General features: G+C 39.5%; 2 protein-coding genes across 6 annotated transcripts in view; one reads left to right on the top strand and one right to left on the bottom strand.

Moving 5' to 3' along the window:
* Nucleotides 1-7,633, bottom strand: part of LOC111936000 (acyl-coenzyme A synthetase ACSM4, mitochondrial-like) — a 16,071-nt gene extending 8,438 nt beyond the window's left edge. The window contains exons 1-4 of one of the 4 annotated variants that reach the window (XM_086854703.1): nt 7,511-7,620; nt 4,032-4,099; nt 1,130-1,394; nt 163-373 (exon numbers count right to left, since the gene is read on the bottom strand). In XM_086854703.1, coding sequence (XP_086710829.1) covers nt 163-373; nt 1,130-1,330 — 412 coding nt within the window. In that variant the 5' untranslated portion in view covers nt 1,331-1,394; nt 4,032-4,099; nt 7,511-7,620. Of the gene's footprint in view, nt 1-162; nt 374-1,129; nt 1,395-4,031; nt 4,100-6,407; nt 6,507-7,510 lie in introns of those variants that run through there. The other 3 variants (XM_086854704.1, XM_086854705.1, XM_086854706.1) reach the window with 3 other exon arrangements.
* Nucleotides 4,351-14,972, top strand: part of PDILT (protein disulfide isomerase like, testis expressed) — a 23,623-nt gene continuing 13,001 nt past the window's right edge. For both annotated transcript variants that reach the window (XM_086854707.1, XM_023936697.2), the window contains exons 1-2: nt 4,351-4,744; nt 12,385-12,591. In XM_086854707.1, the coding sequence (XP_086710833.1) occupies nt 4,546-4,744; nt 12,385-12,591 (406 nt within the window). In that variant the 5' untranslated portion in view covers nt 4,351-4,545. The remainder of the gene's footprint in view (nt 4,745-12,384; nt 12,592-14,972) is intronic.

Genomic DNA, 14,972 nt, shown 5'->3' with positions numbered 1-14,972 from the left:
TGGTTGCTGTGTGGGTGCTGCCAATTCTCCTTCTTCAACAGATCAGTTGTAGAGGTCACAGCAGAATATTCCCGTTTGCATTTTCTTCTCCCTGATCTAATCCATGGCTTGCACCCTCTATTTGCTTTCTCTCTGCACCCAAGACGTCAGTGAGTCCCTCACCTGCTCGCATGCAGGCCACATTCAGGAGCCACCACTCAGGAACACGAGGCAGAATTGCTGTAACTCTGTCTCCTCTCTGCAAACCACAGGCCTCAGAAAGTACATTGGCTGCCTTCCTGGACAGAGAGCCCAGCTCCTGAAAGCTCCACTTCACCTCCTCTCCCTTGTCATTGACCCACCAAAAAGCTGGATTTGCTGGTTTTCTTCCATCCTACAACATGTGAGAAGATATTAAGATAAGACAAACTTCATAAGGTTTCTCTTCAATATAAATCATCCTTGGCAACTCGTCTCTTGTAGTGATACCCATCTTTCTAACAAACAAAATAAAATGGTGTCAATACAATTCAGTAGCCATTAGTAAAACTGTATAATCTGATATTTGTTCCACTGTGTCCTGGTTTTGATGGGATAAAGTAAGCACTGCTTAGCAACAATTAAGTCAAGGATTTTCCAGTTTCCCACACTCTGCCAACAAAGAGGTGCATGAGAAGCTGGAAGGTTTCCTAGATAGGACAGCTGAACTGAACTGTCCAAAGGGATATTTCACAGCACAGAAGGTCCTGCTCAGTTTATACCCTGCTGGGAAGTTTTTTGGGAAGTGCCAGTCACTGTTTGGGGACAGGCTGGGTGTTAACCAATGGGTAGTGGGCAATTGTGTTGTGCATCATTCATCTTTTCTGTGTTTTCTTTGTTGCTCTCTCCTTTTGTTATCTCCCTTTTCATCACTACTATTTCTAGTAATACTTCTACAATAGTGATAATTAATAGTAATCTTCTTATTATATTTTTTTTAATTTTTAAACTTCTTTCCTCAACCCATGGGTTTTACCTTTATTTTCTCCTGATCCTCCTCCCCATCCCACTGGGATTGTCTGTGTGTGTGATCCAGGGGCTCTGTGGTCCTCAGCTGACAGCTGGGGTTAAACTACAACTCAGTGTCTATAAAATAAAAGATAAATACTACCTTTTCCAGTTGTGCCCACTCATCTAAGACATCACTTGCAAAGTTGAAATATTCTGGCAGTTCCTTTTTATTCTGGATTATAGATTCATAATGGGAAATAATCTGAGATGTAAGAAGTCTGTTGTTTCCATGGAATGATCTGCAAGGTGACCTGAGAATCCACAAACACTGAGGAATCCAGGATTTAATAAATGTTCTCATGATAAATGATGTTTTATCAGACAGTGAGGGGGAGAATCAGGTGCACATCTAAAGAATCAGTCACCTGGAAAGAAAGAAAATACATTTAAACCAATCCAGTTATTGGATGCTGTCCCATGGACGATGTTGGATGAATTAATGCAAAGCAGCTTGAATAAATAGGTTGTTTGAACATATCCATGTTTTCTTTATTATTTTATGTTCCTCCTTTTCTTGTAAAGGGATTGTGCACCGCTTTTCATTAGAATATTTGTCCTCTACTTTGATGAATGACTCTCATATCTCATCTCTAAAATTTCACTTGCCAGTCCTTTTCTCAATATCTATGTCTGCATTCCTATAAATTTTATGTTACTTTGCCTGCTTACAGAAATAACATGCCACTACTTTTAAAGTGTTTTAGGAGACTATCACCTTGACTTAAAACTGTCTCTGTAATTATGTTATGCCTTAAACCTGCACTAGATGGCGAGTCACACTGAATTTATGCACCAATAAAACTGATGAATCTCTGATTTATTTTCTTATGAGTTCTATTTTCTTTGAGGGCATGGAATAAACACAAAATAGACAGTAAATGAGCAAAGGTGAAGTGCCAAAACTTCCATTTGCTTTGCACTTCAGCTGAAGTGTGCAGCTTGGGAAAAGATACATGTAAAATAAACTTGCAAAGAAAATACCAACATTTCCAGTTTCTCCTGGTCTTTTCAACATAACATATAGGTACATATAGAAGAGACAGAATGGATAATGCCACAGGTTTTTAAAACCCTGAAAGCCACGAAAACTGGATTTTCACTCACAGTTGAATCATCAGATAAACTTGTTTTGAGTGTAATGAGCTCTTTAAGGCTGTGCCCATATATCTGAGGGAATTTTCCCCCAATTCAATGAAATCAGCTTTGCTTTTAAACTTTTTTGTGTCATGATGTTGTCCTTATCTAATAGCCAGCAGTCCATAACTATCTCCCAGGGATTCTATGTAGTTACTTTCACCTTTGCATTATTTATTGCAAGTGTAGATGTAGTGAGAGCTTCCAGTGTTCAGTGCCAATAAATAACAGCAACTGGCATCACTCTGAAATCACTGTCTTTGTGAGGCAAACCAGAGAAACTGAGACAGAAGGTGCACATGTGAGGCATGTCTTAATGGTTCTTGATCACATCAGAATATTATTTATCCTGAATCCAGTGTTTCCTGCTGACTGGACTGTGACTTCTGCAGAGGGCAGCTTTTCCATAACTCTCAAACTACAAAGCACAAAACCAAAGCCAAAGCTAGCTAGCACTGACAAAGAAATGCACAGAACATGACCTTATCTGCTCTAAGTCTAAAAGAAAATATTGCTCTCCACCAGTTCAGTTCCACTAAATCTCACTCCTTTTCTCATTGCAAATCTGTCCTGGCAGGATGGACTGTGGTATGATCCTCCTTTTTCTGCAGTTTCCTTTCAGGACATGGAGGTTAGAAGCCCTTTCCATGATGGAGCCTATTTCCTGGTAGGAGGTTTCCAGGAGGGAATTCAGTTGATGGCTATTTGTTTTAGTGGCAGACAGGGGAAAACCAGCTCTGCCAGCAAATGGTTTTGTCATCCTACCTTTGTTCTGGGAGCCTTAGGCTGTGTTCTGAGCTTAAACACTGCCTGCTCAGCTCAAACAGGCCTTGTTAGTTTTAACCTGCAATTCTGACAGATGCTTTTCAACCTTACTTGTATGTTGCTTGAAAGACATCTTTGTTATGAAGAGAGAGACCACAAAGTCAAATGGGAGACTCTTATCTTTCTGTTTCTTTTTCTCCTTTAGTACCTGATTGCTGAATCTGTATTTATGTGTGATCTTATCTTGCAGGCAGCCTGAATACACAGCTCCTGATTTCATTAGGCACGCTCTACAAATACTAATAGAACACATCTCAAGGTGCATTACAACGCAGAGCTTTTGAGATTGATAGAAAAGAGTTTGCTGGAAACCCAGCCCCACTCACAGCAGGCATGAAAAGAGATAAAATTCCAGCAATATGCCCCCCAAGATCCTGTATCAACAGAAAATGGAGGCTACTAAATCAACCCCCATGATGAACATTCATTCTTTTTAGCAGTGTCCTCCTGAATAGAAAGTCTCCTAAAAGCACGAGGTGGAAAGCATCACTCCCTATTCCTCAAGAAGAGGAAAGAGTCTTTATTGAAGGAATTTGTTCTTGGTTCTACTCATCCAGACCCACCTGTTGTCAAGCCAGGTCTGTCCTTCATGCCACTGAAACAACCCCTAGAATACCTGATCTGCCCTACCAGCTACAGCTTTGGGGGTAAGGTTCACAAATTTCAGCAGAGTTTAAGGGTCAAAGGTGTTTCTGCTACAACTACAGACTGGCAGACATTTACAGAAATAATAATTCCTTGGTAAACTGAAGGAATTCCAAAATCTCAATATTTCTGTAAGATATTTTTTAAAGGTTCAGAAAAGACTGTCTAGGGAGGCCTCATAGTTCACATGCATAGCTGATAGACATCCTAAGGATGAATTGCTACATTTAATCCCTTCAGTTTATTGCACAGAAAATTGTGTTACCACTGAAAACCAATGGTAAAATCTTCTGGTTTAACCCACAAAGTAGAATCTTACTTGAGCTACAACTTGGCACTTATGTACAGAGGGGAGCCCCACAGACAAGACATCAAAAAATTACAGACATTAAAATTACCTATGCAAAGAAATGAAAGTTTTCCCCTGACTTCAGCAAGCTCTCAGTCAAATCCACAATTAGTAGATCTGTAAGTGCAGGAGACAAACAAATATTAAATGGAGGAGCAGCCCTCAAATACTGTGCCAGGTGCTTGACCTTCTTTGTCTGCAGCCCTGACAAGAGAAGAGTGTCTAATTACACCAGCACACTGAATCCACTCGTGCTTCTGTAGGCAAATGTTTCCTCCTGTGCTCTTTCACCTTCCCTGTGGGTTGTTTGTTTACAGAAACAGTAAACCCAAATTCCCTATAAATACTTCCCCCTCACAACCACTACTAAAGATGGGGAAGTACTTAACTAATTTAATCTTCCCATGGAAAGGTGCAGTTGCCTCCACTGGTGGTAGACTGTTATCAACCTTATCAGCCTCTTGTTTTGGCTGATACAGCTGCAGACATTTCAGCAGCAAACCCTACTGCTTAATGCTCCTTTGCTGCTTTCTTTTTCAGTATCTGCATAAAGGCAGGACAAGATGAACACACATACATTTTTCCTTCTTCTCCTCTTGTTTCTCAAAGGCTTTCTACCAGCAAACAGCATAAGCCCAAATGAAGCAAAGCTAAAGAAAACCAAACTCCCCAAAATAAAAAAGGAGAACCACGTCCTCTTGCTGAAAACGAGCAACTTTGACAGAGCATTGAAGGAGACCAAATACCTCCTGGTGAAGTTCTGTGAGTATCAATTTCCACTCCCTTACCCTGGTGGCTCTGCAGAGAATGGCTGATGTTGGGGCACTCACAAATGCTTGTTTTACCATTGTTTTGTCCCCTAGTAGTCCTTGTTTGTTTTGGTTTCCTCCATGTATCTATTTCTGATTGTAACTACAGTAATTTATTCTTTTTTGGGGTAGTTAAATACCAGTCTGCTCCATAAGACAGTGCTGAGTTGGCATTCTTTGCTTCCACTGCCTAATTTTGCAAGTATGTGTTTCACAGCAGTGATGGGTAAAACATATTAAAAAACACCCAACCAAACAAAAGTTAATCAGAGAGTGCTTTTCTCCCTCTTACATTTTCATCAGCACTTTGTATGAGGTTTTTTGGATGGCGTCTCCCCTCTGTGAGTGTTTAGGCTTCAGGGATTGTCTTTTTACAATATTTTTATGTCAGTAGTTGCATTATATTCTTTTTCCCTGAAAGGAGTGCTTGATTAGGTAGAGGCATGTTTGCAGTCCTTCTTTAAGGTTCATGTTCGTTCCTCCTGGGGAGAAAACTGGTGGGGTTTTCGAGTAATTAACTTTGTTATAAGGTCTGGCTATCAAGTACATCACAAAGGCAAAAGGCAAGAAGCTGATTCTTGTGATGTTACCTAGATGCTGCATAATTTTCCATGCCACAAACAGGGATCTGCACTGGCCAGCAGCTTGCTGGTAGCAGAAACCCTTTGATCTTCATGAGGCAGCAAAATCTTTGCCTATTGCTTGGGCTTGACCTTGCTCTGCTGAGCCAAATTCCCTGAGCTCAGTGCACATGTCCCCTTAACCTTAAATTACACAAACTGGTGCAAACCAGCCCCTCTTTGGAAGCAAGTGGCAGACATAGGCACAAGCTGAACCCCCAAACTGTTCCATATTTTGAAGAGATACTTGAAATTAGAGCAATATCCTAATTTTGCAGATGTGCATCTAATTTGTTCTTTTGCATCACTACCAAATGTGGATTTTGTTGCTGATAATATAATTAATATAGTTAATATAATTAATATAATATAACATAACATATTATATACAATAAAATATTTAATATTTATATATAGTAATATATAATATTATATATACATATAATAATATGTACAATATAATAGTTTAGCAATAAACAATAAAACTTAATATAACAAAGAACATAATGAAGACAATTAAGACAATAAAGATAATAATATAAATAATAATAATGATGATAATGATGATGATGATGATGACGATGATAATAATAATAATAATAATAATAATAATAATAATAATAATAATAATAATAATAATAATGTTGTAGTGTAGGTCAACCTGAAATGAAAACATTTGTATTTCCAACACAAAACCTAAAGTGTAATAACAGACTCAGGAAACTATAAATATATTTGCATCATACCAAGCATTTCATTAATCCTGAGAAAGGGTTACAAAACTTCAAGTGTTTTTAAACTTTCAGAATAATCACATTAGAAAATTATTTAAAACATAATGTCTAAAAATTTTAGATACTACTGAAAGTGTTGAAATTTAGGAAAATTTTGTTTACTAATTGCGGAGGATTTAAAGCTATTTGCCAAATTCAATCTGCAGTTGTGAATTGTTTTATTTTTCTGGAGATGCACACTTTTGGTGAGAAAATGACTTACCAGAAAAACCTTAGTCATTCTGTGTTCTCTTCTTTGTTTCAAAGCACAGGATAGAAATGGCCAGGTCAGAGTAGAGTTTGTTGACAAACTTTATTAGTACTGGCAAAGATTAGTAACAGTGAGATATTGCAACACACTTCTGCATTGCAACCAAGTCTGAGTGGAAAACAGACTTGAAAAAATTCATAAAGAGACAGGAGATGGAGAAAGAATTGTTCAGAATAAAGTAGCACGAGGACTTGGAAACTCAGAGGATGTGGGGATCTAAATCAAACTTCCTTGGCCCTTCTCCAGAGCAGAGTTTTGGACCTCTCTGATTTCCCACCACCCTCACACCTTGCTCCAGCGAACTTCATCACTTTCTGCTTTGGATCAAAGGCCAACATGTCTATCTAAGGGCTTACTGAAAACTCATGGATTTCCCCCACAAACCATAAAGGCATCTACAGTCTCTGGAAAGAATTATGGAATCACTCCCAAGAGTGATGAGCTCCACAGCACAGATCCATTATCTGGAAATCACTGGCCTCAGTCTCCCTTTGGAGACATGCCACTAAACAGCCTCTGGGGCAGTGAAAAACTATCCTGCAGTCAGGCACTGCCCTGTAGGAAACCTGACCCCACAATGCTGAATGAGCTGATTCGTTTGCTGGAATTACTTCATTGCCACAGCCCAAGGAGACTAAAATGGGACCTGCACAGAAAAGCTAAAAAGCCCTAATCTTTTATATCCTACTTCTTAAAAGTCTATCTAAATAAACAATTAGTGTTAAAAAGGAACTATTAAGGAAACTTAGATAATGTTAAAGAAAACAATATTGCCCAGATGACCCAGGAAATCTGTGAGGCTGCCAGGAATCATCTTAAGAAATCCAGAACTAATGTGAGACCTGAGATCTTTTTCTTCCTGACTCATCAGTGAACACAGAGATATAAAGAGTGGGAAGGAATCCCAGGCTTCCCAGAAGATGGGATTTCTTCTGGTGCTGTACCAACACCAGAAAAGTTTGAGCACAAACTTTGATTCAGACTGTGCCTTAGACCACCTATCAATTACAAGAAAACCCCAATGCTTTCCTTGTTGCATAATGTTGTTTACTTACCAGTCTCGCTGTACTTCTCAGGTGAAGTCTGCTTTGATGTTTTCTGCCCAGTGACCCCCAAGACTTTTGAACACCTGTCAGTTCCACCCTCACAGTGCCCCAGGTCTGCCTTCCTTCAGGAAGGGTTACTATAAATACATGCTGACTTTTGGCCAGGCAGTGTACAGATCCCTCTGGGGTTGGGCAAAGTTCACTTTGTGAAAGCAAAGCATTGACCCAGAAACCCGGCACTCTTCCTCTCTCATCCCAGCTGTTTTGTGCAAGAAGAAATGTCTGAAAACTGCATCACCCAGCAATGTGTGAGTCCTGCCCAGCACCTAATCTCAGCACTCAATTCAAAGGGCTCTTCTGCTGCAGGCTGTGGCATCTCCCAATCCATGTTAAACTGATCTGAATTCCACACAAATGCTTACAGCACAGAGAATTCCGAGCACTTGTCACCAGCAGAAGGGAGACCTTTGATCAGTGCTACCTGCACTGGAGAGTTTCACTGTTTACACTACACACTGCCTGAATCTAAGTCCCTCTGCTGACTTTCACTGCAGAGAAAAGCAAATAACCACCATAAGAAGTCTCAATCGCTCTAACAAATATGCCTATCACAGAGAGAATGAACTTTGGGCACTTCAAAACACAAACACTAAAAGCACTGCTTTCAGAGCACATGCTAACACCATTTCCTCCAACTTACCAGAAGAATTCATGAAAAGACTCAGACCCTTGCTTGGTTCTACAGGTTTCTGAGAGTGCCTAATGCTGTTCTTTCCAGAGAAAAATTTTCAGATCCTAGATAAACATAGGGAGAACCTAAGGACAAGCACACATGTGGTGCAGACATTGTGCTGCTGCTTTGTGTGCTAAGCACACTCTCATTTATGAAAAGGTGATGTTTACCTTTTCTAGCAGGACATTTGTACATCTAGTGAGGTACTGGGTCAGCCACAGTATTCCTGCAACCTGTGAAAACCAGGAGACTGACAGCCTGTGCTGAGATAATGACATTTAATAGGCAAACGAGGGTTACTCTTGAAGACAAGCAGCTCCTTTTTAAGGCACAAATGCTGAAAGTGAAGTTATTAAGAAGAAATTGCAGTTACCTGCAGGAGAATTATTTAATAGCATAGGTCCCTCATGTAAGTGTCCCTCACTTATTTTAGTGAATGCTTACAATAATCCAAATTAGAATAAACTCTGATGTTTACATAGAAGAAAATCTCAAATGAACTGCAAACCTCAGTTAAAAAGCAGAGAGGTCAGCACAGGAGGTTATGGCTGTATCTCACTCTAGAAGAGGAGAATTCAAGGTCACACAAGCAAACTTGCAACTGCAGTAAGATTAACATCCTTCCAGTCTGATATGTTAAACATGAATCTATCCTTCATCTCAAGACTTTTCTACAGAGAAATTTATATATCTGTGGTGCAACTGTAAAAGCAGCCTGCACAGATGAGAAATGGGACTGCTGAAATGGTTTTGTGACCATGTCAGAAACTAACAGCCAGGAAATCAGTATCTGGCAGGACAACAGGCACATTCACAATGACTGCAGCAATCCCTAAACCATCAATTCAGACAGAATAATGAGATTGGAGGCCACCAGCAATTAGCTAAAGGAAAATTAACTCATTGTGCTTCTGTGTATACCCACTTCAAGAATTCTTTAGGGTCATTAAACACATTCATGTGTCAGCAAAAGATTTATCTGTCACATTTCAATATATTTTAGCTCAGTAAACTGCACCATGAAAAAGAAGTAGCAGCTTACTCAGGTTGTCGATGCACTGAAGAGGTAAGAGTCAAAATACAGGATTTCTGGTTCTCTTCCCACTTTTAATTTTCAAACCCTTAATTTATCCTTGTTTTATTTAAAACACAGCTAAAACTACTGATAATAGAAACATTCTCCCATGTTAATATGATGCTGTTCTTGAGCTGGTTTACACTGGTTTTTGTCCTGCCCACACATGCCTTCCCTGGTGGCCTTGTCACCAGCTCTGTTGCCTCTAATCCGTGTCAGCTCTTGCTCCCTGCTGATGCTCCTCGAGTTTGGAGCCTGTGATGCCACATTAGCCCCAGCAGCTGCTTCCTCATCCCACGGCCTGAAGTGATCGGTGTCAATGAAAATCTAAACCAGAGGAAGCGAAACAAAACTCAAGAAAAGGCTCCAGATAAAAGGAGTGATGATTTCCTGCAACACTCAAACGACTTGAAAAATAAAGCACCTGGGAGGCAACCAGAGAATGAGTGGAATGAAAAGGAATTGATGGAGAGCTGAAGAGGAGTCTAATCACTCAGGAAAGCAGGGGAAAGGTGCATGATGGATGTTTCCACATGATTTCTGGGTAGTCAAGGAAACAGTTTTTATCTGTCTGTTTGCTCACTGAACTTGTGTCTCACAGTTAGCAGGTTAATGGTACTTAAAGTTCTCCTGGTCTCTGACTTCAGGAGTCATGCACTTCTCCCAGCTGCAGCATGGAGCTACTAACTCTACCAACTCCCATTATCTAAGCATGCTACTTACATTCCTAGTTAGCTGCAACTCTGGCTACTCAGGTCATTCAGTGATAAGAGATCCTAAATAATCTGTTTGGAATGAAAATATTTCAGAGAAAAATGGATCTAAAGCCCTCTTCCTCCCAGACAAACTACCTAAATGTCTAATGTCTAAGTTTAATATTTCTTTTATATTTGTGAAGCTTCAGCTTCTGTGTCTGGACTTCACCAACAGTTTCTTCTGCCCCTTCTTATTTCACTGTGCAAAAAGCATTTAAGCTTCCACTTTCGCAGCTTCAGTAAAAGAGCTGTGCAAACTCAGGTTATTAGAAAAAAAAAAAAATCCTTATACTGAAATTGCCTCTGGTGTAAAACACTGACCTAGAATTAGCTGAAAGCTGCTGAATCCTGGTTCACTCTGGGGTTTCCTGACCCTTATTCCAACTGCACTGTGTCCAGAGCCACACACCCTTCCTCTTGGAAAGGCCAATAACTGTTCTGGGCTAGCCCTGCCACCTGCAGTCACTGGGCATCAGCACTCTCAAACTGCATAGCAGGTACTCCATGTCTTATTGAATAGTCCATCTTTGCAATCATTTTCAGCAAAAATATTCCATAAAGGCTCAACACACAATGTCCCTAGAAGCAGCAGTATTTTTATAGAGTAGACATGCAATTTCTTACATTGACAGGTCAGAACTGTAGATTTTCTGCAGTTGCCTCTAGAGCATATTGAGGTATAACTGGAGATACTTTTTTTTACCTTTTTTTTTGGTGCTAGGAGATAACACATTACAATCCTGTTGAGTGAAAAGTTCATAAGACCATTTTTATCAATTGGAAATAGGAAATTAAAGTTTGGGTAAAATTTATTTGAAAAATCATAATAAATTTATTTGATGAAACACTTATTTTACAGGCAATTAGAACACAATTTGGGTTTGCACTGTTGTCTTAAGGCTCATTGACTTTATTTAGAGAAGCACCATCTCTTCATCACATATCTGAGTATCCCCTGAGCAGACAATAAGTTTTGTTCTGCTAACAGGAACCCTTTGGCACATTAGCAGCTGGAGCAGCTCTTCCAGTGCAGGGGTTCTGTGAGCCTCTGCTGAGATGGGGCTATATGTGACTGGATGTGGAAGGGCCTATCACTATCACTTTAATATTTTGAGAAAATAGCATTATTTTATGCTCACCTGCACACTTGCTGCAACAGTAAGGTGGAAGAAAGTGATTGATGGCTGGGATTCAGAGCAAGGATAATGATGAATAATGCAAGGAATGTAACTCAGCACTGAGTTAGATTATGGATTTATCTTTCAGGTATTAGAACTCTTACAGAAATGTCCATTTACTTTTTGTTTATAACCACATTGGGCAATGCCTTCACCAGGGGAAGACAGCCTCTTGGGAAGTTCATCTACCATTTTGTGAAAGAACAAAAGATAATTGTTGTGTTACATTCATGCTTTGCTGCATTTGTATGTGTGCTTGTGCAGTTATATATCTGAATGTGTGCATACACAAAAACACTCATATACACAAAAGAAGAAACACAATTTTATGAAACCAAATTTAAAATGTTTTTCGTCTGTTTCTATTTGTGAAATATATTGAAGAAACAAAAAAATTTTATGTATACAACATGAAGAAAAACATTTTGTTCTTTATAATAAAAGAAATTTAACAAGACGGATTATCTCAATTTCAATCAAAATTTGTGGTTTTTTCAACCCAAGTTGCAAAAATATAAAGCTCCAGGACTTTATCTCTTTCCTGTCTTTGAATGTTTGTGTGCCTAGTTTCCTTCTCTAGTCCTTTATTCATGTTAATATAACTTTACAGCTCCAGGGCCCAGCCTAGGATGGCCTCTCTCCTTCCACCCATCTGCCATGGGAGCTGGAGAAGTGCTGGACACAGGACAGCACATGACTGCCAGCCTTTAAAACACCACACTCTGCTCCTCTCTCCCTCCTCCATGTCTCATCTGGAAAAGTACTTTCTGCACTACAAAAGTGGAGTGCTTACAGAAATGGGATCATAGAGTCCTAATGTGAGCAATGTTTAACTCTATCCTTCACCCCTCCTAAACTCATGTCCAGCACAGTCAGTCAAACTACTTTTCAATTGCTCATCATATTTTCCCAACAGAAGAATACTGAAATGTTGCTGGATGTTCATCGATATTGGTTCAAGGACATAGGGAATGGTGAAAAACCAGCATCAATATAAAGAAGCAAATATAATCCTCATTTGTTTCTGAGTCATAGCAGATCTTATTCAAACCCTCCAGCTACCACTTGACACAACAACCTCCACTAGAAAGCTTCATGCTGTGGCTTATGTAACCCATTTGCTTTTGATTGGCCTTTTCCAGATGTTACTTTATCTCAATCATCTCAGAATTTGTCTGAAGAATTTGCTGAGGCTGCACGACAGCTTAAAAAAGAAGCTCCAACAATCCAGTTTGGCAAAATGGATGTGACCCACCAACACGACTTGAGAAAAGAATTTAATATTCAAGCCTTTCCTACTGTGAAGTTCTTTGTGAATGGCAGCAGGGAAGATCCCATAGACTGCAAAGGTAATCTGTCTCATGCACTGATAAGACAATGATATGTAATGACAGGATGTACCCATCTATTACACTGCTGAGAATAAAAATATAGATGCTCAGATAAAAAATACACAAGGTGGAATGCTGGTTTTGCCCATGGTTTTAAATATGCAATGGCCTCTGTACCAGTACAGGAGCTTGAATCTGAATTCATCATCCAGTGGCATATCTTGAATATCTTCTCTATGTTAAGTTCACACAGCTAAATTAATTACTGGTGTTATTCCACCGAGTACAGTCACCCCAACAAGACAATTACTCCCAATTATTACAATAAACATTAACAAGTTGTGCCAAACAAGAACTGGGCCCCAAAAGTGCTCCATTACTCTTCTGGTTGACTGAGATTCCCATGGGCAGTGTGCCTACAGCAGCAGGCTGGAGCAGCACTGCCTCTAACAGTGAATTGGGAATTCACAGGTCCTTAACATACAGATTTGCTTTCTAAGCTAAGGAAAATAATTTTGCCATTCAGCCATCAGAGGGAGCTCATATGTGGCTTAGAATAAAACATAGAATAATTGGAAGTATTTTACAGAAAGTTATTAAGCAAAGACAACGACAGACTTGAGCAATCCCAGAAATCCAGGTATTATTAAACATTTTTGTTCACTTACAGTATATACAAGAAAAGGTTGGTTTTCTTTTCATAAAATGATGAACTTTTACAGAGGTGATAAAAATTGCATGACTTGGCCAAGCATCTGTTAGTGTACTCTGAGCACACACAGGTGAGTCACAAGTTTAATACACCGAACAAAAAAAGGAACCCAAAGTTTACCTCTTGAACCTGTACACAATCCAGTGCTAAGATATCTTTAACTGCTGAGCCCCCTGTGGCTCCTGCTGAAACCTGATCTTCAATATTTTTAGCAACTTGCTCCTCCTTGCTATTGAATTTCTTACCAAGTTCCCACCATCCAGACTTGTGCAAACAGCAGCCTCTGCACAAATGCCACCGAAAGCGTGATGTGCCATACTGAACTTTTATTAGAGGTGCTGAAAGCAAAAGCCCCTACTTTCAGTCTCTGATTAAATCTACAGCATTGACAAGAAAACCTCTCTTAAACTGGTAAACCTGACAGATTTTCTGGTGTGAGCCAGTGAGTACAGAGAATTGTAACAACACACACACAGTTGCCCTGCAGCAGAAAGCTCTTATTTTAGGCACACTTTCTAGCAAGATGCAAGAATTAGGAAGCTGGTTGCTGCTCTGTGCTTTGTACAAGGCAGAGAGCACCAGTTATTTGGAGGACATGTGCCACCAACAGTGGATTAAATTACATTTTGTTCACTGGTAAATGCTTATGTGCAACACTTGAGTAAAACCTCACATTTGACTTTTAAACCAATGAGCATTGGCAATTGGAAATGGGCACTGGCCACCCAGTGACTTCTCATACAGGACTTGGTACATACTTCATACCACAAAAGCAACTGCAGACCTTGCTTAAATCAATAAATTAATTAAACTCTTTATAGAAGATGGAATTTTTGAATGGCGTCCTTGGCAATGGACCTAACATGAAGGTCAAATTCTAGGCTTCATAAAATCAACATTTATGACTGCAAAGTCAGAATTTGGCCACTACACAGGCTGATTAAAGGAACTCAACAGAAAGATTAACCACACAGAAAATAGGCTTAGGGGCTTTAGCACTGACATAAGTGACAAGACCTCAATTCTGCCTTTAGACAGCACAAGTCAAGCACTATGTGGCCACTAGATACTGCTCTGTGCTTTGTTCTGCAGCCTATACACTGCAGAGCAGATTACTGCCTGCTTCACTTTAAAAAAAAAAAAAAGTATTTTAAGATAGTTGCAGTGCTGTCTGCTGCAAAATTGATGGCAGTAAAATGGTCTCAGTGGACTCAATTTTGATCTTGTCATACTGCTAAAATGCACAGTACCAGGACTTGCATCTCTGATAATCCACTTGTACTGTACATCTTGACTCCAGCACTTAACTTTTCCTTTTTCATGTATGATTTTAATTAACCCTTACTCTGGTCCAACAAGTGTGTCTGCCACACAGAGATGAAAAGGCTAAGATTTTAATCGCCTGAGCCTCAATTTGTTCCTCTGAAAACGTGATAGTTTAAAAATGTGATTTTTCAAGAGACTCAACATTTAAAACTTCTGAAAGCTTAGGAGAATCTACCATATAAACAGACTGACTATAATCTCAGTAGAAGTGGTAGTAGTAATTTGGAAGCCAAAAGATGGAACAATCCAGAACTAAATAATAACTTTGTTTCTTATGTCTAAACTGAAGTGATGCTATGGCCCCACAGAGGAATTTTAACATGTCTCTGTGCCTATCAGACCCCTCCTGCAGCATCAAAGG

The sequence above is a fragment of the Cyanistes caeruleus genome, chromosome 17, assembly GCF_971803275.1.
Source record: "Cyanistes caeruleus chromosome 17, bCyaCae1.hap1.1, whole genome shotgun sequence".
Taxonomy (NCBI): Eukaryota; Metazoa; Chordata; class Aves; order Passeriformes; family Paridae; genus Cyanistes; species Cyanistes caeruleus.
This window is presented reverse-complemented; position numbering and strand designations above follow the sequence as displayed.